The sequence below is a fragment of the Vicugna pacos genome, chromosome 9, assembly GCF_048564905.1.
Source record: "Vicugna pacos chromosome 9, VicPac4, whole genome shotgun sequence".
NCBI lineage: Eukaryota > Metazoa > Chordata > Mammalia > Artiodactyla > Camelidae > Vicugna > Vicugna pacos.
Window position 1 is genome coordinate 11,158,902 of NC_132995.1, and position 22,041 is coordinate 11,180,942.

The 22,041-nt window shown below is 44.2% G+C and overlaps 1 protein-coding gene and 1 long non-coding RNA gene across 2 annotated transcripts; one reads left to right on the top strand and one right to left on the bottom strand.

The window, feature by feature from the left end:
* Positions 1-5,408: 5,408 nt before the first annotated feature.
* Positions 5,409-18,788, bottom strand: LOC140698067 (uncharacterized). The gene is made up of 3 exons (XR_012075477.1): positions 18,635-18,788; positions 16,624-16,714; positions 5,409-5,547 (listed from the first exon to the last, which is right to left on the bottom strand). It is a non-coding gene; the product is annotated as an uncharacterized lncRNA (long non-coding RNA).
* Positions 11,390-21,842, top strand: LOC102540775 (cytochrome P450 2G1). The gene is made up of 11 exons (XM_006214995.3): positions 11,390-11,454; positions 11,624-11,806; positions 12,544-13,045; positions 13,636-13,798; positions 15,112-15,261; positions 16,605-16,765; positions 17,013-17,189; positions 18,468-18,609; positions 19,897-20,084; positions 20,210-20,351; positions 21,453-21,842. Exons 3-11 carry the CDS (start codon positions 12,866-12,868, stop codon positions 21,632-21,634), a joined length of 1,485 nt encoding a protein of 494 aa, XP_006215057.1. The 5' UTR covers positions 11,390-11,454; positions 11,624-11,806; positions 12,544-12,865; the 3' UTR covers positions 21,635-21,842.
* The last annotated feature ends 199 nt before the right edge of the window (positions 21,843-22,041 follow it).

Here is a 22,041-nt window from a genome sequence, read left to right on the forward strand (position 1 = left end):
AGATGTTTCTGATCAAAAATAAGTCCTTGGCTTTCCTTTCACACAACTGAAGGCCCCACTGAAGCATTTTTCCCCCTAAAGAGAAGACAGAAGAAGGGAATGTAAGAGACTCAAAGAAGAGAGAGAGCCTGTCAGTAGGAGCCTGAGGTTGAGTATGGTTCTTCTAGAACACTACAGAACAGCTAAGATGGTAGCCCCTCTTCAGGGCAAATCCTGTCAGCCGGAGAGAGGCAGAAAGGCCATTGTAAGCAGTGTTTGGAGGTGAGCATTTTCACCTCCCAGCCGGCCTTGCAGTTGCAGCCCTTGTCCTGCAGGGGGAGCACCAGCGCCAGGGTGACCAGCTCTGGGGCCAGAGCCGCGCTCTGCCCGCAGGTCCCCTACCTAGTCAGAGCCTGCGGGGGCATCTGGCCAGAGCCGTAGGGCTCAGCCACCCCCACCCCCAACCCCTTCCCCGGGCCAGATCTGTGTGTGAGTGAGGAAGGGGCCGGCCTCGCCAAAGTTAGCTTTTGTTTTGTTTCAAAAGGAAACAGTTTCAACAGCAGGAACCAGAACTGAGGTTATGTAATGGGAGGTCTGGCCAAGATGGGTATGGGTGAGGATGGGGAGAGGGAGCAGGGAGGAGGAGAGGGAGGAGGAAGCAGAGGAGGAAGAGAAGGAGAAGGAGGAAGCTGCCTTCACCCTGAACGTCTCTCCAGCCCCAGCTCAGGCCTCTCCCCTGGAATATTCCCCTTGCCTGTTCTCTTTTTAATTAAGTTGTCCTTTAGTGACTATTTATTGAGCAGCCTCTCAAGGGCTGGGGACACAGCAAAGACTGAGACAGTCCAGTGGGAGAGGCACCTGCCCTGGAATAGTGACAATGAATCTAATATTTTCCCAGTCCTCAATCAACCCAGGACCAGGTACCAGTCATCCAGGACAGTCCCTGGGCCCCAGAGCCCACTGAAAAGGTTCAGTTAGCCTCCTGTGCTGCTTACTCTGCCCGCCTTCCCCAGGACGGGCTGCGCCTGTGCCTTCCTCTCATTCCTTCCTGCCTCTTGACCCGCACTGCCGCTTTTCCCTGTGACCCCGCGCGCTGTGCCCTTCATCTCTGGGCAGATGTGGCTGACGCCGTACTTTTCTTTGGTGGGGAGGGTATAGCTCAGTGGTAGAGTGTGTGCTTAGCATGCACGAGGTCCTGGGTTCAATTCCCCACACCTCCATTAAATAAGTAAATAAACCTAATTATTGCCAAGAGAAAATAAAGCATAGGTGGAGGATTAAAAAAAAATGAGATCCCTAAAAAAAGAAAAAAATTTTTTTTTTCTTTGAATGAAGTTAACCTCTTCAGCGCCTGGCCCTCATGGGGCTCAGGTGATCCACAGGGCTGAGCGAGGAGCTGAGCCCAGTGCTTAGTTTGAATCCTGAGCCTGCCTTTGTCCAATGCTGTGAGTCTGAGCGAGTTTCTTAAGCTCTCACTTTTCTCACCTATGATCCGCTCCAGCAAGAGCCACTGGGAGATTAACTGAGTTACTCTAAGAGAGGAACATGCAGCATCCAGTGGCCCGTGGGGAGCGTGAGGCATGAGTCGGTTGTCATGACTGATCCACCAAGGTTTAGTGAGCACGTGTGACATACTTATGTAAGCACAGGAATGCTGGCGAAGAACAAGAAAATCAAAGCTCCTCCCCTTTTGGAGTTGGTAAGTTCTAGCAGATAAGAAAGACTTAAAGCAAGCAGCGCACTGAACAGATAAGATGACCTCCGCTGAGGATAAATGTCATGAAGCAAATTAAACAAGGAAATAGGAGGGATACTGATGGGGGAGGGTGCTGCTTCAGACTGGATGGTCAGAGAGGGCTTCTTGGAGGAGGTGACTTCTGAGAGTCAGGCACAGGAAGGTGTGGAGCGACAGGAGACAGCATTTCCAACAGAGGGACCAGCAAGGGCCACAGCCTTGGGGTTAGAGCAAGCCTGACAAACTCCAGGAGCAATCAGATGTTGCCTGTGACAATGACTCCTCTACCCAAGAAATAGCTGAGTGAAGACAAGGATTCTCACTGATTTGTTTATTATTGCGATTGTTTGCTTTGCTCCCTGAGATCCCCCATCCTCCAGACCAGTGCACGTAGTGGGGTTCATCATAACCACGTGTGGAATTTAAAAAAAAAAAAGAGCCATCTCTTCCAGGGATCCAAAACACTTGGGTGCAGTCTCTCCAGGTGGGCATGCTGGCCACACTGCACGGTCATAGCGGGGTATTCGTGGGCGCCAAGCATCTTTGGACTCCAGGTGAAGAACCATCACTTCTCCAACTTGGGAGTCACGTCCTTAGGGTCCTCGGCAATCTTTCTTGGGAACAGAGGTGTTGAAATGATGGATTAGAGCCAGATTGCCTGGGTGTTGAATCCTGGCTACTAACTGGTGACCTGGAGAAGTGACCTCACCCCTCTGCATGCCTCAGTCTCCCCCTCTGTGAAGTGGAAATAATAGTCACACTTACCATGTATGGCTGTTGGGGGACCAGGTGAGATGTTGTACAAAGGACTTAGAACGTGCCTGGGACACAGTCAGTGCTCTCTAAGTGTTAGCCATAATCATCACTTTTGAGACTTGTTGCTGGGATTAAGAGAGATCCAGTCTGTCAGCACCTGGCGTGAAAATTGTACTAGGAAAATATTGACTGTGCCGGCTGCTCCCGAGGCGTAGCCAGGGCTCCTAGCCCTCTGATTGGATTACATCTCTCCTCCCAGCTGCCGCCTCTGTTTCTGCCTCAGGCATTTCTCTGTCTCCCTTGCTGACCCATTTCTCTTTTTCTTTGTGACTCTTTGTCCTGCTCTCTCACTTTCTTTCTATCTCAGTCTTTCTGTATTTCTCTGGCTCTTTCCTCTGAATCTCTATTGCTTGCTTTTCTAGATCTCTCCAGGTCTCTCCCAGGCTTTGCCTCTGTCCACACATCTCTGAGTGAGTGTCTCTCTCTAGCTCTGTCTCTTCCTTTCTCTGTTGTCTCTCTCCATCTCTGGCTCCGTCTCTCCCTCTGTGTCCTGCGTCTTTCTCTGATGCCTTCTTCCTGTTTCTCTGGGTCCCAGTTCAACACTCCCTCCCCTGCTCCCTCCTTCACATCCTCTCCCCTCATCTCTCTCTTCATCCCTCTCTGACACTCTGTCTGTTTCTCCCTCTCCCTCTCCTTGGCCCTTTCACTCTTTCTCCACCCACTGCCACTCTTTCTCTTGCGTTCAGTCACCCTGAAATTGCTTAAATTACTGTCTCTTGCTCCCTTCTGACTTACACACCCTCTTTGCCCAGACACCTCCCCTTGGCTTTCTGCCCACCGGAGGGAGGAAGGTGGAGCTGATTATATAACTGTTCGTTATGAATTCGAGGGGGTGAGGGCTGAAGAGGAAGCCAGGGAGGAACATGCTCTCCCTTCTCACCCTCCTTAACCTTCTCCTTTTCTTCATTCCATCAACTTGGCCTCAGACACACCTCTCCCAGTTCCATTCTCCCTGGATTGGGTGGAGAGATCAGATAACCGCCCCCTCACCTAGACACAGCCAGGGAATGAACAGTGGAGGATCGGAAGCGGGGAGGGGGCTTAGAGGAGGAGACAGAGGCTGCAGTCAGGGAGCGCTTCCCACAGGAGACGGGCAAGGACCCGGGCGCTCCCCCAGCCCCTGGGAAAGGTGCGAAACCACGGAAACAAGTTGTTGATGGAAACTTTGGGGGAATCATCCGATCCAACTGAATGAGGCCTGGGACATCCAGCTACTGAAAGCCAAAACTAAGACCTCTCAGGACTGAAGGAAGGATGCCCGGCTTCCTCCCCACCCCACAGATTTTGGGCTTCAACAAGAGAGAAAAATGACTGCCTAGCCCCTTCCTGGGGATTCTTGGGCGCATGGTGCTCCTGAAAATCCTGTAGGTCACTGCCCCACCTACCAGAGAAAAATATTAAGCATCTTAGCCTCCCAACACCTACACTTCAGCACCAGGGCTCTCCTTACTCCACTCGCAGCCTCACCACTTCTTACTCCCTCCCTGATACACACCAGCTGGTCCCATCCTTAGATCTTCCACCCACAAGGCAGCAGAGGACACTGAGGCAAGACACCAGTGGGAGACAGTTCCTGGAGGGACAAACTGGTGTGATAATCCTAACTCTGCCCCTTGAGAGCCCAGTGACCTCGGGTGAGTCTCATCCATTCGTGTATAAAATGGGGATGACCTCAAGGACCTGAAGACCCACAGGAGTGTGAAAGTAAAGACCTTAGCACAGAGCTGGCGCATGGAAGAGGCTCAGAAACAGGCACCCCCCCCCCCGCCCTTCTTCTCCCTGCCTCCCCTGCTGGTCCAGCACCCAATCGACAGTCCATGCGGTTGTCTGCCTACTACCTGCCATTAGACCCAGTCCATGCTCAACCCCACTCAGCCTCATATCCCAACCATCCACCCCATTTACAGTAAATTCCTCCCAGAGAACAGATTTCAAAGGGCTGAGGAGCCCGGGTTAGAGGATAGCTTCTTGAGTGATAGTGATGATACCACGCTGATGGCTTTCAGTATATTTAATCCATACAACAGCTTTGCAAAGGAGGTACTGTTAATGGTATCCTCATTTTTTCAGAAATGGAAACAGAGGCTCAAAGAAATGAGGCGTCTTTCTTGCTCAGGATCACACACACCAAGAAAGTAGCAGAGGCAGGACTTGAACCTGGTTCCCACTGGCGCTAGAGTGTTCCATACTCTCAGAGGACAAAGTTGGAGGGTGTGGACATGAGCGAGGAGGGGGCTGAAGGGAGAAAGACGAGAGAATCGTCTCATGAGCTCATTCAGTGTTTGCTCAGCGGGGGAGACTACAAGTTATGTAAACTCCACACCTTGGCAAGCTCCCAAGTGGGATCCAACCCCCAGGAAATCTAATCTGAAGGTGCTCAGGTTACTGAAGAAGCTGAATCCCAGAATCTTTGTAGCCAGGGCCTATGGCCAAGGGCAGTTCCTTCTTCCTTGTTACATGGAGATCTGAGAGGTCGTCACCTCCTTTCTGTTTGCCGTGTGTCCGTCCTGGTGATCTTTACCACCTGGAAGCACATGAACTAAAGCAGCAAGATGCCCAGAGGTACTTGTCTCTGCTAGTTTGGGAACCTATCTGGGTCCGCATTCCCCATCCCACAGTTTCATAATGATGAATGCATTAACTGGGTATCAACCCTGTTCTTTGCAGAGTGTTTCCTTTTTTTTCCCCATCAGCCCTGAGTCATTCCCTATGGTAGACACTGTTAGTTGTTCCCCTGCACTCATTTATCCCTCCTTTCTTTAGTAATAGAATCCCAAATCTGAGCTGAGTTCAAGATCATCCAAGATAAAGACTACATTTCCCAGCCTCCCTTGCAGCTAAATGTGACACTGAGACTGGGAGCAAATGAGACCTGAGGGGAAGTGATGACTACTGCTTCCAGGTTGTGCCACTCCTGTGTCCCATCATCCTGCTGGTTGGAATGTAGACCTGGCACATGAGGTGGAAGTCCATCTTCAACTGTAAGGATTAGGGTGATGCCCTGGGAAACTGTGATGCTAGAGATAGAAGAAACATGGTTCTTAGCACTGGAGCTGCCATATCAGTCTCTGACTGCTTACACTCAGACTAGCATGTTGAGATAAACTGCTATCTTGCTTAAGCCACTGTTATTTTGGGGTCTCTGATACTATCAGATACAACATCATTACCTCTTATGACTTCCTAATTGAACACCCCCCAACCCTAAATATGTAGGAACTATACACCTCTACCCCGACAGAAACTTGCCCATCTAAGATCCATCCATCCATCCCCACCTGCCCATGTGCCAATTTCAAAGTCTTCCCCCTCCAGGGTGGTTCATTCAATCTTCCCTTCTTCAGTCTGTCATTCAGACATTCTTCCATCCATTCACATCCAACCAATTATCTCAAACTACAGCTTTGTACCCTTTCAATAGCATCCATTCTTTTATCCTTTGTCCTCTAATACATTCATCCATCCCTCCTACCAAGCCTCCATTTACCAGCCATCCACTCTTTCTTCCATCATTGCACCCTTACATTCATCCATCCATCCTCCCATCCGTTCATTCTTATCCCTGTCATTCAATCATACATCCTTCTAAACACCTACTTTCCCTCTACCCATGCCATCCTCATCAGGAAATTCCACACTGATTGATTCATTTTCACTTCCTTCCAGTCTAACCCTCTCAATGAGTCCTGACCTATCTTTTGATTTTTTTTTTTATAGGAAGGGAGAGGTTGGGATCTGGTCTACTTGTCCAACTTTAGAAGAAAACAGAAAGGTAGGGGAGGAACAATGAACTGGGCCCTTATGGGAAGAAAAAAACAGTGGAAAGACTCAGAAGTGAGCTTTCGATTGTATTGTAATTTTGCTATATTTAGAACTTAGTACTTCATTTTCTGGGTGCTAACTTAAATAATATTAAATTTTTTTAAGATTCCAATTTTTTATTGCTGTTATGCAAGAATACATTTGACTTTCGTATGTTGACATTATATTCTGTGACCTTGCAAAACTCAGTTATTAGCTCCAGGTTTTTTTGGTGTATTCTTTAGGATTCAGGAAGCAATCTGAGTGTCAATCAACAGATGAATGGATAAAGAAAATGTGGTATATATACACAATGGAAGATTACTTAGCCATAAAAAAGAATGAAATTCTGCCACTTCAACAATGTGGATGGATCTAGAGGCTACTATGCCTAATGAAATAAGTCAGACACACAGAGACAGATAATGTATGTTATCACTTACATGTGGAACCTAAAAAATAAAACAAATGAATAAATATAACATAACAGAAACAGACTCGCAGATATAGAGAACAAATTAGTTGTTTTCAGTGGGGAGAGGGAAGGGAGGGTGGGGCAAAATAAATGCAGGGGATTAAGAAATACAAATTGTTACATATAAAATAAAGAAGCAACAAAGATACGTTGCACAGCACCGCGAACTGTAGCACAGCACAGGGAACTATAGCCATTATTTTGTTACAACTTTAAGTGAAGTATAGTCTATAAAAATATTGAATCACTATTTGTACACCTGAAACTAATATAATATTGTACACTAAGTATACTTCAATGTTAAAAAGAGAAAGCAGGAGGAAAGAAAGATGATTGGACTAAGCCACGAATAGAGGTGACTTTTCCATTTAGAAAGGAGGAATTACTAGTAATTAGCAATGGAGGGATATTCACAGATTTTATGGCAGGGAGCCGAATTATTTCTTCAGATTATCTAATTGATTTGTAGTTGGAGGTGGTCATAGCAGAACGCCAGACAATTGTGAGAGCCAGTGGGGTATCTGTGACACTGTAACTAGCCCTTTCTGGTATCTTCATCACGCACTGGCACAGGTGTAGCCGTGTGAAGGGGAGGTATTTGGAATGATCTGTGATAAGCAGATGTGGTGAAATGTCATGGGAACATGACAGTTTAGTTCCTGTGTATATGTTGAAACATGAGCGAACCAGACCTGTAAACTGAGGGGAGGAGGGGTGAAGACTTGGAGGAGGGGTGGAGATTCTCCTGTCGGGAGAAACTGGGCATGGGGACTGACTGTGTGAACACACTGAAAGGAGAATGGTTGTAATAAGAGAAAGGGGGCCTCTGATCATTAATGCATGAGGGGACATTTCCAGGTAATACATAGGCTTGACATTTAGCCCTCAAGAGAAGCATGTTTAAGAATTTGAGACTTAGACGGGGGGGGGGGGGGGTGTAGGTCAGTGGTAGAGTGCGAGGTCCTGGGTTCGATCCCCAGTGCTTCCATCAAAATAAGTGAATAAATAAACAAACAAATCTGATTACCTCCCCACTACCAAAAAAAAATTTTTTTTGACTTAGAGAATACAGATTTAAGTTTAAATTTTAGCTGTGTCATTTTATAGCCAACGTTGTTGCTTTCATTTTAATAAAGATTTCTGAACCTAAAAAATAAAACCAAAAATATTTCTTGTAAAATTGGTTTCCATTCTTTTATATTATTGCTATTGCTATTGTTATTGTTATTATTATCATCTTGCTTGTCAGTCAGACTTTTGATCTCTCCATCAAATCTAAATGCAAACCTTTCTGGGCAGAGCATTCTTGGATGAAGGTTTTCCCCTTTCACCCTCTGGCCTGCGGAGGTTTTGCTGAGAAGTCGGCTGACAGCCTATGGGAGATCGTTGTATGTAACTTGTAGTTTTTCCCTCGCTGCTTTTAATATCCTCTCTTTACCCTTAATTTGTGCCATTTTAATTATACTGTGCCTTATGTGGTCCTCTTTGGGTTGATCCTGTTTGGGTCTGTCTGTGTTTCCTGGACTTGGATGTCTGCTTCCTTTCCCAGGCTAGGGAACTGTTTAGCTATTAGGTCTGCAAATAGGTTCTCTGGCCCTTTCTCTCTCTCTTCTTCTGGGAGACTAAGAATGTGAATGTTGAAATGCTTGATGTTGTCTTAGGGGTCTCTTAAACTGTCCTGGTTTCTTTTTTTTTTAGTGTTTTGTGTGTGTGTGTGTGTGTGTGTGTGTGATGGGGGAAGGTAATGAGGTTTATTTATCTATTTGTTTTTTAAATGGAGGAACTGGGAATTGAACCCACGACCTCATGCATGCTAGACATATACTCTACCACTGAGCTATACCTTCCCTCCTTGTCCTCATTTCTTTTTTTTCCCCTCTTTTTTTATGTTTAGCGTCAGTGATTTCCACTCCTCCGTCTTCCAGCTCAATGGTCCACTCCACCGTATCATTTAATCTACTGTTGATTCCTTCTAGTGGATTTTTCATCTCAGTTAATCTATTCTTCAGCTCTGTTTGGTTCTTCTTTATATTTTCTAACTCTTTGTTAAAAACTTCTAACTTCTCACTCTGTTCATCCACTCTTCTCCTGAGTTCTTTGACCATCTTTGTGATCATTACATTGAACCCCTTATTGGGTAGATTGTTTATTTCCACTTCACTTAGTTCTTCTTCTGGGGTTTTGTCTTGTTCCTTCATTCAGAACATATTCCTTTGTGGCCTCATTTTGCCTAAGTCACTGTTTTTCTTTCTATGTGCTTGGTAGGTGGGTTGTATTCCCCCGATCCTGGCAAAGTGGTTTTTTGTAGGAGATGTCCTCTGCACCCCAGCAGTACACTCCCCTCTGGTCACCAGTACTGCCTAGTCCAGGGGTGCCCCTTCTGTGTGCTGCACGGGACTTTCGGTGGTCGCAGGCTGCGGGCTGCTAAGCGTCTGGTTGGTTGCCAGGTTCTTATGTGGAGGTTGCTGGCCCCTAGTGGTTAGGGCCAATTCACAAAGTGGCTGCAGGGTTGCGATGGTCCTAGGGCTCATTTCTTTATGTAAAACTTAATCATATTCTTTCTGCCTAAAGAACTTGCCTTAGTATTTCTTTTAGGGCCAGCATGCTGGCAATGAATCAACCCCCTCTTGCCCCTTTTTGTCTAAAAATTTAAAAATCATTTAAAATTTTTGATAAGATAGTCACAACATAAAATTTGTCATTTTAACCATTTAAAACGTACAGTTTAGCAGCATTAAATACATTCACTTAGTTGTACAGCCATTGCCACTATCCATCTCCGGAACTTTCTTATCATCCTGAACTGAAACTGTGCCCATTAAACAACTCACCACTTCTCATTCATTTTTAATAACTTTTTTGCTTTATATAGACTTCTTGGTTAACAGCTCTTTTTCCTTTTGACATTTTAAAGATACCATTCCACCGTCTTCTTGCTTACATGATTTGTGATGAGATGTCTGCTAGTATACTTGTTTTTAGTTTTCATGGGTAAACATGTATTTTTTTTTTTTTAGCTGCCTCCAACATTCTCTCTTTGTCTTTGGTTTCCTGAGGTTTGAATATAATATGCTTATATGTGGGTTTGGGGGTGTTCATCCTGTTGGTGTCCTTTGAACTTATTGGATCTGTGATTTGGCTTCTGTCACTACTTTTGGGGAAAAAAATGTCAGGTGGTATTTTTTTTTCTCTAATATTTCCACTGCCTCATTATCTCTTTCTTCTTCTTCTGGTATTCCAGTTACACACATGTTATACCACTGGATACAGGAGTAACTTTATCTTAGCGTAACCACTAAGAAAATTCTTCCATCCCTATGGAAGAATGGAGAGGATAAAGAAGGAGGGAGAGGAGAGGAGAGGAAAGCGAAAAGTGGTGATGGCGGAGGTGAGGGAGAGAAAATGAGGGAAGAAAGAAGGAAGATATGGAAGGGAGAGTCTTTGAAATAGAGAAGAGAGAGAGAGAAAGGGAATACAGAGAGGAGGACTTGAGAAAAGAGGGGGGGAAAGAAGGAAAGGAGAAAAAGTGAGGGGAAAGAGGAAGAAAGAGGAGGAAGAGGGAAATAAAAAAGCATAATTCTCAAAATAGATGTCCATGCATCAAAGATTATCTAATTCACGACTGAGGGAATCAAGTGTAAAGAAAACTAGTCCAAAAAATAAATGAAACACTAGGATTTTTATAGTAAGTTAAGAGAAAAAAAAAGTGAGGAGAAAGAAATGCTGAGCTAACTACAAAACTGGTTAATGTCTAATTTATTGCTTTTTTTTTTCATTTTAGGGGGAAGGTCATCTTCTCTAACAAATAGGAAGGATCATCACCATGAGTTAGCAGTTTTACAGGATTGTAAAATGCTTAGATCCGATCAATTGTGTAAAGGAAATGACATTCTATTTTGAAATGAGATTGTCGTTAAATGTGCCTGTTAGGAAATATGCTTAGCTTCACATGAAAAAGTCCCATAATTACTTTTTTTAACTGAAGTACAATCGATTTACAATGTTGTATTAGTTTCTGGTATGTAACAAAGTGATTCAAGTATTCAATATATATATTATTTTTCATATGTGTTTCCATTATGGCTTATTACAGGATATTGAATATAGTTCCCTGTGCTATACAGTAGGACCTTATTGTTTGTTTTATATAAAGTCGTAATTACTTTTTAAAAATTTCCATGTTGGGGATAATTTTTCTTAGCAGGAGGAAAGAAATCCAGAGCCTCCATTCACTATCTTTTCCACCCTTTGATAGGAGAGTGACTCCATGCCAAACTCAACCTCTAGAATTTAGTTTCTAAGATTCTCCAAGTATTGTTTTTGTTTTGTCTTGTTTTGCTTTCTGGAACTGAGAGCGACAGCTGTGCACTGGCTGTACCTTCCTGCTCCCACTGAAACTATCCAGGGGGAGGTGAAAGTTCATCTTGCCCCGCTCCCCACAGCGCCTCCCTTTCCTAAAGCTGATCCTCCGCTGCCGGCTGGAAGAATCCACAGAGCACTGGGAGCTTAAAATTATAGAATTCCGGAATCTTCAAATGTTAGAACAACAGATTTGGCGAACCGCAGAATCTTAGAAAAATGCCAGCTTGTGGAGGCTGTTTAGCTCGGTCTTGGAACCATACCGTAAAACACCTCCTTATTATAACAGGTCTCCTTAGACTGTGCATGAGGATCTCCCAGGCTCACCTAGCTTGCCTCCCTAGGAAAAAAAAAATTCAATTCTAGCTAGCCTCCCGTCTAATTAGCCAGAAAAGAAGACAACAGAGTGGGATGGTGAGAGGGGCTGTTCTAAGAATGCTTTCTCTTTCCTCTCCTAGCTGAATGGGAAGACCAGACTCACAGCCACCAGCATCACAGATAATTAAGAGACATTCTGAATGGGTGTAAGTGTGTGTGTTCGGAGGGGGTCAGAATGGAAGAAAGAGGCAAAAGAAGGAGGCAGCCGAGAGCTGACTTTACCCCACGAAGGACAGTCTAGCAGCAGATCGGAGATCCAGAAGGTGATGCTGTGTGAGTCGCTCAGTTTCCCCAGAATTCCTACCACTTCTGGACATGGGCTCAGGCTAGACAGCCAAGCCATATTCCAGACCTGCGGGCTCCCTGAGGGATTCGTTTTCCAAGTCTGAGAATCCAGACGCATGAGAAGGGGCTTTGGATCTCATTTAATACTATGTATAGGTAGGATGTAATACCCAGGAATTTTGTTTCAGGTCAGTAAAGAAGACTTACAAATATTTGGTACAAAAAGGGTTGAAAACCATTTATTTAGATGATTACAGAGAGCAATCACTAGCCCATGTCTCTAGAGGTGGCCTTCTAGACTGGAACTCAGAGGTGATCCCTGCATCTTAGACTTTGAAAATGAATGTGTGCGCGTGCACACACACACGAAAAGTTCTGATAAACCAATACAGGCAATCTCTGGTTGTTACTATTTAATATTATCCTCAGTAAAAACAATAGAACATGTTGGATTAAGCCCTTTCAACGGAGTTATTTCTTTTGCTATTCTAAATCTTCATTTTCCTGACTTTACTTTTTTTAACTGATTAATTAAGACCTGGTAAAGAGAGAGAAGCCACCCCTGTTCTCTGTCAAGACTTTCTAAAAGAGTGTGGTTATTCTCTCTACAGACAGAGAAGCTGGGGCCAGGAGGGCTGGGTGATTTGCCCAATGAAGAAAAAAAAAATTGGAACTGAAATTTGAACTCAGATTGTCTGATTCCTTACTGAAATAGCCTAAACATGATGTTCAACTGCTTCCCACGTCCTACCAGACATGTTGAACCAGAGGCTGAGCTGAGGGAGAACCAAAGGACTGGAAACATGAAGAAAGGAGAATGACCCGAGTGGATTTCCCTGGGTGAATTTAATCCACCTTTATTCAGGTGGGAGATTATAGGTTATATAACCACCCCCCAGATAAAGCAATCTCTTCCCTGATGGTATCCATACCCGGAAACCTTGAATCCCAGGGTGTTCAGATTTCTGCACAGCTGATTTCCCAGAAGGTATTTAGGCAGGATCTGGGCCCTGGATACCACCCTTCCACCTGGCACCATGGAGCTGGGAGGGGCCTTCACCATCTTTCTGGCACTCTGCTTGTCTTGTCTCCTCATCCTCATCGCCTGGAAACGGATCAGCAAGGGGGGAAAGCTACCCCCTGGTCCCACACCGATACCTTTCCTGGGGAACCTGTTGCAAGTTCGTACTGATGCCACTTTTCAGTCTTTCATGAAGGTGAGTCTGTCTACTCTCGCAGAGCTGGAAGCAACTAATTCTATAAACAGATCATGTAGGACTTTCTGACTTCTAAAACACAGACTGTTGGAAACACACTTTATGAGCCGTAGATTTCTGAAATTCCAGAATCTTAAAGTCTTGGAAATGCAGACTCCTAGCACATTGGAACTTAAGACTCTCACAATCTCAAGACTTTGGAAGGAAAGTATTTTCTATCTTTAAACACAGAACTCTTGCACTCTGTTGGTCTTCAAACTTTGAGACTCAGTATCATGAAATCTTATGATTCTAGAAATTTAGCATTTCAGAGGGAGAAGCATGGATCTTGGAGTTCCATCTCATCTAGGTCCATCATTTTACAGACGTGGAAACCAAGGCTTGTGGAGGTGTTGGGGGAATTTGCCCAGGATCACAGAAGTCAAGACTTCTGTATCTTTTTCTCAATAGTCTTTCCCAGCCCAGGACTCACCTAAACTGTTATTTCTGCATTTTTATCTCCTTGAAATCTCCATCCCCTAAAATCCTCGATTGGTTGTTACTTGGTATGCCAATCAGCCCCCTCCTCTTATGTTTTCCTTCACTCCCAGCTCAGGGAGAAATATGGTCCAGTCTTCACCGTGTACATGGGTCCCCGGCCAGTAGTTGTTTTGTGTGGACATGAAGCAGTGAAGGAGGCCCTGGTAGACCGAGCAGATGAGTTCAGTGGCCGTGGAGAATTGGCTTCAATAGAGCGAAACTTCCAAGGTCATGGTAGGTAATATCAGCAATAAAAACAAAATGTAATCACACAGTGTAATGCTCTTCCTAAGTCCCATCCAGCTTCTTTGGTAAGTACTCTAAATGAATTATCGCAGTGACTCCTTTGAGAGAGCTGTTAATGCCCTACTAATTTTGCAAATGAGGAAGTTGAGGATGAGAAAGTTTAGGTTATAACAGTAAGTGGTAGAACCATTTTATTTTAAACCCTAACCATCTGTCTCTGGAGTATCTTCTGTGTAAATTGTGTTCTTATTTTTAATGGATTAGTGACACTGTGTACTCACTCAAGCCCTCACAGCCAACCTTACTTCTTATTTTCCTATACATACACTTACATCCAACCCATAGGTCTCTGCCTTCTCCATTCAGACAGATACCTTTCTAATGTTACCTATTCATCCATCTCTAACTGCCCACATCCTTCAACTCCAAGCAGTCTCACACTATTTTTTTGATACTTCCATCCTTATACTTTTCCTTCCATCCATTCATTTTTCCATTGATCCATACATCCACCAAAAAATCCACTCATTAATCAGACTTTCTGTATAAATATTTTCCATCCAATTTATCTATACAGCTATCAAGTAACTTTCTATTTACCCATCTATCCATCATTCCATCCATCCATTTATCCTTCCATCATTTATCCACCCATTAATATTTCAGTCATCCATGTTCCTTCCAATGATTTATCCTTCCATCCATTAACCCTTTGTCTATTCTTTAAATCTTTCATCCGCCCAACCACCAGTCATTCCAGTCATAAACTCTTCCTCCTATTCATTAATCTGCCAAAATTATTTCATTAAACTTCCAAACATTAATTCACCTATCCATGCACATCCAGGAATTTCTAAATACTTCTTACTGCCTGGTAAGTCCTTTTGTTTAGATATATTGAGGTACAGATGTGATCTTTTAGAGAATCCAAGTAGTATGGAGAAAATAGGCGTGTCCCCATTCCAGGGCTCTCTATATGCCATTCTGTTTATAGCTCCCTCCATGTTCCCATGCATCTATCCAGTGATTTGCCCAGTGTCAGGTCTCTATCCTGTAAGAAACGCTCCTTGATCTCCCCCAATCATCACTAGCCTGATTCCCTGTCCTTCACCTCAGTCCTGGACTGTTTTTGAGGGTCCTCTAGGGATGGAGCTTTAGTCTCCCCACTAAGCCTGGGAGGCTGAAGGGGCTTCCTCAAAAGCAGAGTCTACAGATGCCACATTCTAGCACCTTCCCAGTCCAGCACACAGTTGGGCACAAAAAGGAGGGGAGACAGGTGCCTGACACTGAGACTCTGGCAGGTGTAGCTCTGGCTAACGGAGAACGATGGAGGATTCTCCGACGCTTCTCCCTGACCATTCTTCGGGACTTCGGGATGGGAAAGCGGAGCATTGAGGAGCGGATCCAGGAGGAGGCTGGCTTCCTACTAGAAGAATTACGCAAGACCAAGGGTATGGGGGCCGCAAGGGGGTGGGCTACAAGGGGACTGGATTGCTGTGGAGCGCTCAGTCGTGAGAAGATGGGCCTTGGTGGGAGAAAGCTTTGAGATGGGAGAGGATGAAAAAGATTAAAGATTTATTGAGGTTTCCAGCCAGGTTTCATGTTAAAAGTTAACATGGAGAGCAGTCCCTCAGAGCTGAGAAGCTGTCTCCTGGGCTTGAAGTTCTCAGAAAGTCTGCAGAATAAAACATAATTCTCAACTTAAAAAAAAAAAAAGTTAACATGAAAGATCCTTAGAGACCACTTGACCAGAAGCTTTAATCAATGGTCTGCAGGAGTTGGTTTGAGTTCCTGATATCACATGTAGACTTGGGCAATATGTGAGTTTCTGCCTTTTTCTGGCGACAAGATTAAATTTTATTACATCGGTCTACCTACCTACCTGTCTTCTATCTAGCTGGGTAGATATTCACACATACACATACAAAAACACATAATTTGGGGAAACACTATTTCTAAGTGTACTGTTCAGTAGTGTTACATATATTCGCAATGTTGAGAAACAGATCTTTAGAACTACTTTTCTATCGTGCAAATCTGAAACTCTATACCATTTCATTATATTTTGAAAGGAATCCATTCCCCACACAAAAATAAGGTCTGGAATGGCTGGGGTTTAGAGAAAAAAGACACAGAGGCAGAGAAATACAGAGAAGAATAGATTAGATACAGAAATCTAAATTAAAGATTCCTCCTCTGGGCTCCCTGGAGGCTAAATGATCTGCACAAAGACTCAAATGTCCAAGTACTCCCAGAAACTTCTATGCAAAACTACATATGTGTGAATATATGCACTGTCCTAGAGAAATTGTCCCCAAATCCACTGACCTGACTGGTGTCCTGTTTTACAGATGGTGCAATTGAGACCAAGGGAAGGATTTTCTTAATAGCTCAATAATTGGTAGAGATAGACAGAATCCAGCCATCCTTTTTTTTGTTTGTTTTAATGTGCCCTTTACCACTTCTTTCCCAAATCTGTGAGTCTCCAGTACAAACAATTAAATACTAATAACAAAAAATAATGATTAAGCTCCACCAGCATTTCTTGGGTGTTTACTACATGCCAGGCAAGGTGCTAAGCATTTTACATAGATAATTACATTGAATTCTCACGAGCCAATGAAGTGACTACTAAATCAACTTGCAAATTAGGAAAGCTAGATTAAAAACCCAAAAATGAAGTAACCAACCAATGCTATTAAGCAGTTGAGCCAGGATTCCTATCTGCAACTGAATGATTTCACATCCCATGTTCCAAGCATGGCCTCCAGCAAAGACAATTTCCATCACCCAGGTACCCCCATCGAACCCACCTTCTTCCTGAGCCGCACTGTCTCCAACGTCATCAGTTCTGTCGTCTTCGGAAGCCGCTTTGACTATGAGGACAAGCAGTTCCTGAAGCTGCTGCAGATGATCAACGAGAGTTTCATTGAGATGAGCACACCCTGGGCCCAGGTGCCACCCACCACCTCCCTGCCCCCCCCACCTCAGCTAACTAAGCCCCTGCCTATACCTCACTTAATCCTCCCCACAGTCCTGGGAGGCAAGTATTGAAACGCCCTGAGTCTCCAAGAAGCAAAGAGCCTCCTCCAATTCTCAGACCCAGTGCTGGATGTTAAGCCCAGCTATCTGACTCCAGACCCAGCCCCTGCTGGCCTCCAGGGCCCATTGCTGACAGCCCCGCTCTGCTTATCCCCTCCAGCTCTATGACATGTACTCTGGAATCATGCAATATTTGCCAGGAAGACACAATCGCATCTATTACTTGATAGAGGAGCTCAAGGACTTCATTGCCTCCAGGGTCAAGATCAACGAAGCATCCCTTGATCCTCAAAACCCACGGGACTTCATCGACTGCTTCCTCATCAAGATGTACCAGGTACCTCCTCTCCTTTCCCAACCCTTTCCTCTCATGGCCTCAATCCCTAGCATCTGCAACCTTAAACTCTTCTGTAAACATGTTGGTGACAAAAGAGCAAGCATTCTTTCACATGGTTTACTTTTATTTATAGACGAGATATAGAAACTATAAAGGCATAAACTCTTACACTCTTAAACTTTGAATCAAAAAATTCTAGGAACATGGAAACTTAAATTCTTAACACCTTTCTAATCATGTGTGCCAGAGACATACAACTGTAGAAAAGTAGGATGAATCTTCTACTTAGAATGTGAGGAGCTTAGACATTTATAGTCTAAATTTTTGAGTTTTTTACTCAAAAGCTTTTTATATTTCCAGACTTTAAACTCCAACTTTAGTGGGGGAGGCTGTAGCTCAGTGGTAGAGCGCATGCTTAGCATGCACAAGGTCCTGGGTTCAATCCCCAGTACCTCCTCTAAAAATAAATAAGTAAACCTAATTACCTTTCCCCCCAATAAAAAATTTAAAAAGTAAACTCCAAGTTTAGAGCGTAAAGTCTTGGAGATGTGGAGGGGAGAATATAGCTTAAGTGGTAGAGCACATGCTTAGCGTGCAGGAGGGTTCAATCCCCTAATTACTTCACCCCACAAAAAATTTTTTTAAAGTCTTGGAGATATAAAAATTTAGAAGCTTAGTATCTCTGTATCATAGAGTCTCACAATTTTAGAAATTTAGAAAATTGTATTTTTCTATATTTCTTATTTCTGCAAAATTTGTATTTTATAGACCCTCTGTACTTAGCAGTTTAAAATTATGTCCCCTAATATCCTAGAACTTTCTTTTTTTTTTTTAATTGAAGTACAGTCAGTTATAGTGTGTCAGTTTCTGGTGCACAGCACAATGTCCCAGTCATGCACATACATACATATATTCATTTTCATATTCTTTTTTGTAAAAGTTATTGCAAGATATTGAACACAATTCCCTTTGCTATACAGAAGAAACTTTTCTAGAACTTTCAAATCCGTCAAGGCAATCTCTACTTTCTTCTCCCCCATCCTCCCCATTGTTTACTACACTACTACACTACAACTACACTGGCTTCCTCTTTGTTGTTCCTCTGGCACACCAGGAGCACTTCTGCCTCAGGGCCTTTGCTCTGGCTGTTTCTTCTCCCACATACTCACCTAGTTTGCCCATCTGTTGTGTTTTCCCTAAGGCCTACCCTCTACACAGAGAGAACATAAGGTAAAGACAGAGGAGGGTGTTTCTCTTCATTATCCTTCTCATTTTCAGGATAAAAGTAATCCCCACACAGAATTCAACCTCAAGAACTTGGTCCTCACCACTCTCAACCTCTTCTTCGCCGGCACCGAGACTGTGAGCTCTACGCTGCGCTATGGACTGCTGCTAATGATGAAGCATCCTGAGGTGGAAGGTGAGTGTGCACCTGAGCTGCTTACCTGGTAACTCTCATTCCCAACGGGAAAGAAGACATAATCTTGAAACTTTACACCCCACAGCTTTAGACTCTTCACACTTTGGAATCTCAGGATGTGGAATCTCAGGATCTCTGGCTTGGCAGGCCATTTAATTTAATCTTGTTCTTGGTGCCTGTATTGGTTTCTTATGGCTGCTATAATAAATTACCAGAGACTTAGTATCTCTTTGCTTCCATTGTCACATCTCCTTCTCTGACTCTGACCCTCCTGCCTTCTTCTTATACAGACACTTGTGAGTACATTTAGAGCCAACCTGGATTATCCTGGATAATCTTCCCATCTCAAAATCCTTGACTGAATTATATCTGCAAAGCACCCCTGGTCATGTAGCATTCACAGGTTCCAGGGATTAAGAGGTGGATATCTCTGATGGCCATTATTTAGCCAACTAGAGTGCCAGAATCAAATAGAATCCATCTCCAATAAATTGCCATCTGGTCTGGTTGGGTAACTCCAGTAAATGAGGAACTCATTACTCGGATAAGGAAAATCCCCAGTTTTGGCCCCTCTCCCTTCTAAGGCAGTTGAAAACAAGCCAACAAATTTCTCTTGTTACAGATGATGGGAGAGACTTAACTTGTTTCCACTCCAGCTTATCTAGTCTTTCCTTCACTGAGTTGTCTTTTACTAACCTAAATCATAAGATATTTAAGGGATGCCTTCTGTGTGCTAAGCACTGACCTAGCTACTTGCACACTAGATTTTATGTAAATTTCATAACTCTATGAGCTTGTTTGCCATTTTGAAGATGAAGAAACAGAGGCTCAGAAGGTGAAGTCATTTTTCACAAGATCATTCATCTGGGAAGTGCAGAGAGGAGTAAGTGCGCCAGTAGTGCTCTTAGTCACTGTCACATAATTGCTGTCATTGGCTTCAGTCCTGTCTTCGTTATCGATTGTGCCTCTTTCCCATCCTGAAAGCCCAGCTGGGACCAGGACACTGTCCTAACCATCAGCCTTCCGTGGTTCCTCAGGGTTTTCAAGATAAAGATCAAACGTCCCAGCTAACATTCAAGTCTCTGGGTTGCGTGTCTCCCAATGGTCTGATGAGGATTTATTAGCCCCACGAACGTGGCAAGTGTTAAGAATTAAGAGACAATCCAAACACACAAGGCCTGCTCCCTCAGGGTCCACAGGTGCTGAAGGCAAAATCCCATGGCCCAACCCTGGCCTCCAAAAACATCTCCTCTGTCATTGTCTGTTATGTTTTCTGGTCTCTTCCAGCCAAGATCCATGAAGAGATTGACCAGGTGATTGGACCGCACCGGATCCCAAGTGTAGATGACCGGGTCAAGATGCCCTACACAGATGCCGTGATCCATGAGATACAGAGACTGACAGACATCGTGCCCATGGGTGTCCCCCATAATGTCATCCGGGACACTCATTTCCGAGGCTACCTTCTGCCCAAGGTGGGGCTGCACCTTCATTGTCACCTTCCCTCCCCTGTATCCCTCTCTCCTCCTGGTTCCCTACCGTACTCCACACTTCACACTCCAGCACTGATTTCTCCTAACTGCTCCCATCTTCACCCCAGGGCACTGATGTGTTCCCTCTGCTTGGCTCGGTCCTCAAAGACCCCAAATACTTCCGCTACCCAGACACCTTCTATCCCCAACACTTCCTGGATGAGCAGGGCCGCTTCAAGAAGAATGAAGCCTTTGTGCCTTTTTCTTCTGGTAGGTGTTTATGATCTGAGTTCCCCTACCCCCACCCCAGGAACATGCTAGAAATGTCCTCCAACCATTGATCTGTATTTGACATTCAGGTGTGAATGGGAAATTCAGTGCTATTTCATAGAATCATAAAATCCTAGAATCCCAGAATCCCAGAATTCCAGAATCATGGAATATTAGAACCACTGACTCTGATCATTAGAAGAATAGCACTAAACAGAGCTCGGCAAACTTTTTCTAAGGACCAAATGGAGTGTATTTTTTAAGTTTTGCTGGTCATATGGTCTTTATCTGAACTATGCAGTCTGAATTACTCACCGCCATTGTACTACAAAAGCAACCATAGACATTCGTAAATGAATGAGCATGTCTGTGATGCCATAAAAATTATACATACTAAAATTTGAATTTTGTTTAATTTTCACAAGTCACAAAAGATCATTTTTCTTTTGATTTTTTTCAACCACTTAAAAATGATCAAAGAGTCTTAGTTTGCAGGCAGGACAAAAACAGACAGCAGGGAGGATCTGCCCAATGAACAGTGGCTTGGTGACTCATAATATCTTTGAACAATTGTATTTTAAGTGTAAGCCACTTTGAATCTGGAGTCAGTGCACTGATTAGGAAATAGGACCTCACTTCACCATTTACAAACGGTGGGGCCATGGTTGAGTTGCTTCAGCTGTAAAATGGAGATTAATCTCTCCAAACCATTAGAAAGGTGACTGACAAACAGTAAACACTTTTTTTTTTATCACCACGTCTGGCATCCAGAAGGCGTTTCAAAAACCTTTGAGAACTTGAACAGTCTTCAAATTCGCAGATCCTTTAGAACCATTCCATCTTAGAATCTGATGGAATTCGAGCCATCAGGGAAGTAGTTTCCATGTATTGAGCCCCATAAGTGGCAGTTCTTAGCAGAGCGCTAACTGTAGAAATTCACTGTATCTTTATAATAACCCTAAACAGTGGCTATTATCACGACCTCAGAGATGCTGAGGAAACAGCTGAGGCTCGGAGGCGTGGTGAGGCCAGAGCACTCCCCATGCCCCCATTATCCGGTGCAGGTGTAACCCTCCCTCCCGCCCTCCCCTGTGCCCACAGGAAAGCGCATCTGCCTGGGTGAGGCCATGGCTCGCATGGAACTCTTTCTCTACTTCACCTCCATCCTTCAGAACTTCTCTCTACGCTCGCTGGTGCCACCCGCTGACATCGATATCACCCCCAAGATCTCGGGCTTTGGCAACATCCCTCCGACCTATGAGCTCTGCCTCATGGCCCGCTGAGCGCCCCTACTGGGCGCAGAAGGAATCGCTGGAAGGAATCTGCCCACGTGTACAGGCGCATCCATCTCCTCTTCCTAAACTCACACAACAACCCCAAGAAAAGGCATTCTTACACTGTCATGGGACCACAGGTCAGCAGGGGTCACCCCAAAATATAGAGCTGTATATCGTCTCTACATCCAATAGAAAAGCAATGTCTTGTCCAAGAGTTTGGCAAAAGCTTGCAGATTTTTACGTTCATTTGTCCACCTCCAGTTAGGTTTTTGTCTGTACCAAATTCTTGTAGATTCCATGTCTGTATGTTGTTCCCTTGTCTTTTCACTGATAATGACCAAAATCCGAGTCACAATCCTTTCTCTTTGATTCTCATATTCACCACTCTCAAAAAGGCAACAAAGAACTCAAGA

What these genes read in the sequence shown, in the direction of transcription:
- LOC102540775 (XM_006214995.3), top strand. Translation starts at nt 12,866, where the DNA reads ATGGAGCTGGGAGGGGCCTTCACCATCTTTCTGGCACTCTGCTTGTCT. An exon ending in CTTTTCAGTCTTTCATGAAG is followed by an intron (nt 13,046 to 13,635) that starts GTGAGTCTGTCT and finishes CTTCACTCCCAG; the next exon opens with CTCAGGGAGAAATATGGTCC. An exon ending in TCCTCATCAAGATGTACCAG is followed by an intron (nt 17,190 to 18,467) that starts GTACCTCCTCTC and finishes TCTCATTTTCAG; the next exon opens with GATAAAAGTAATCCCCACAC.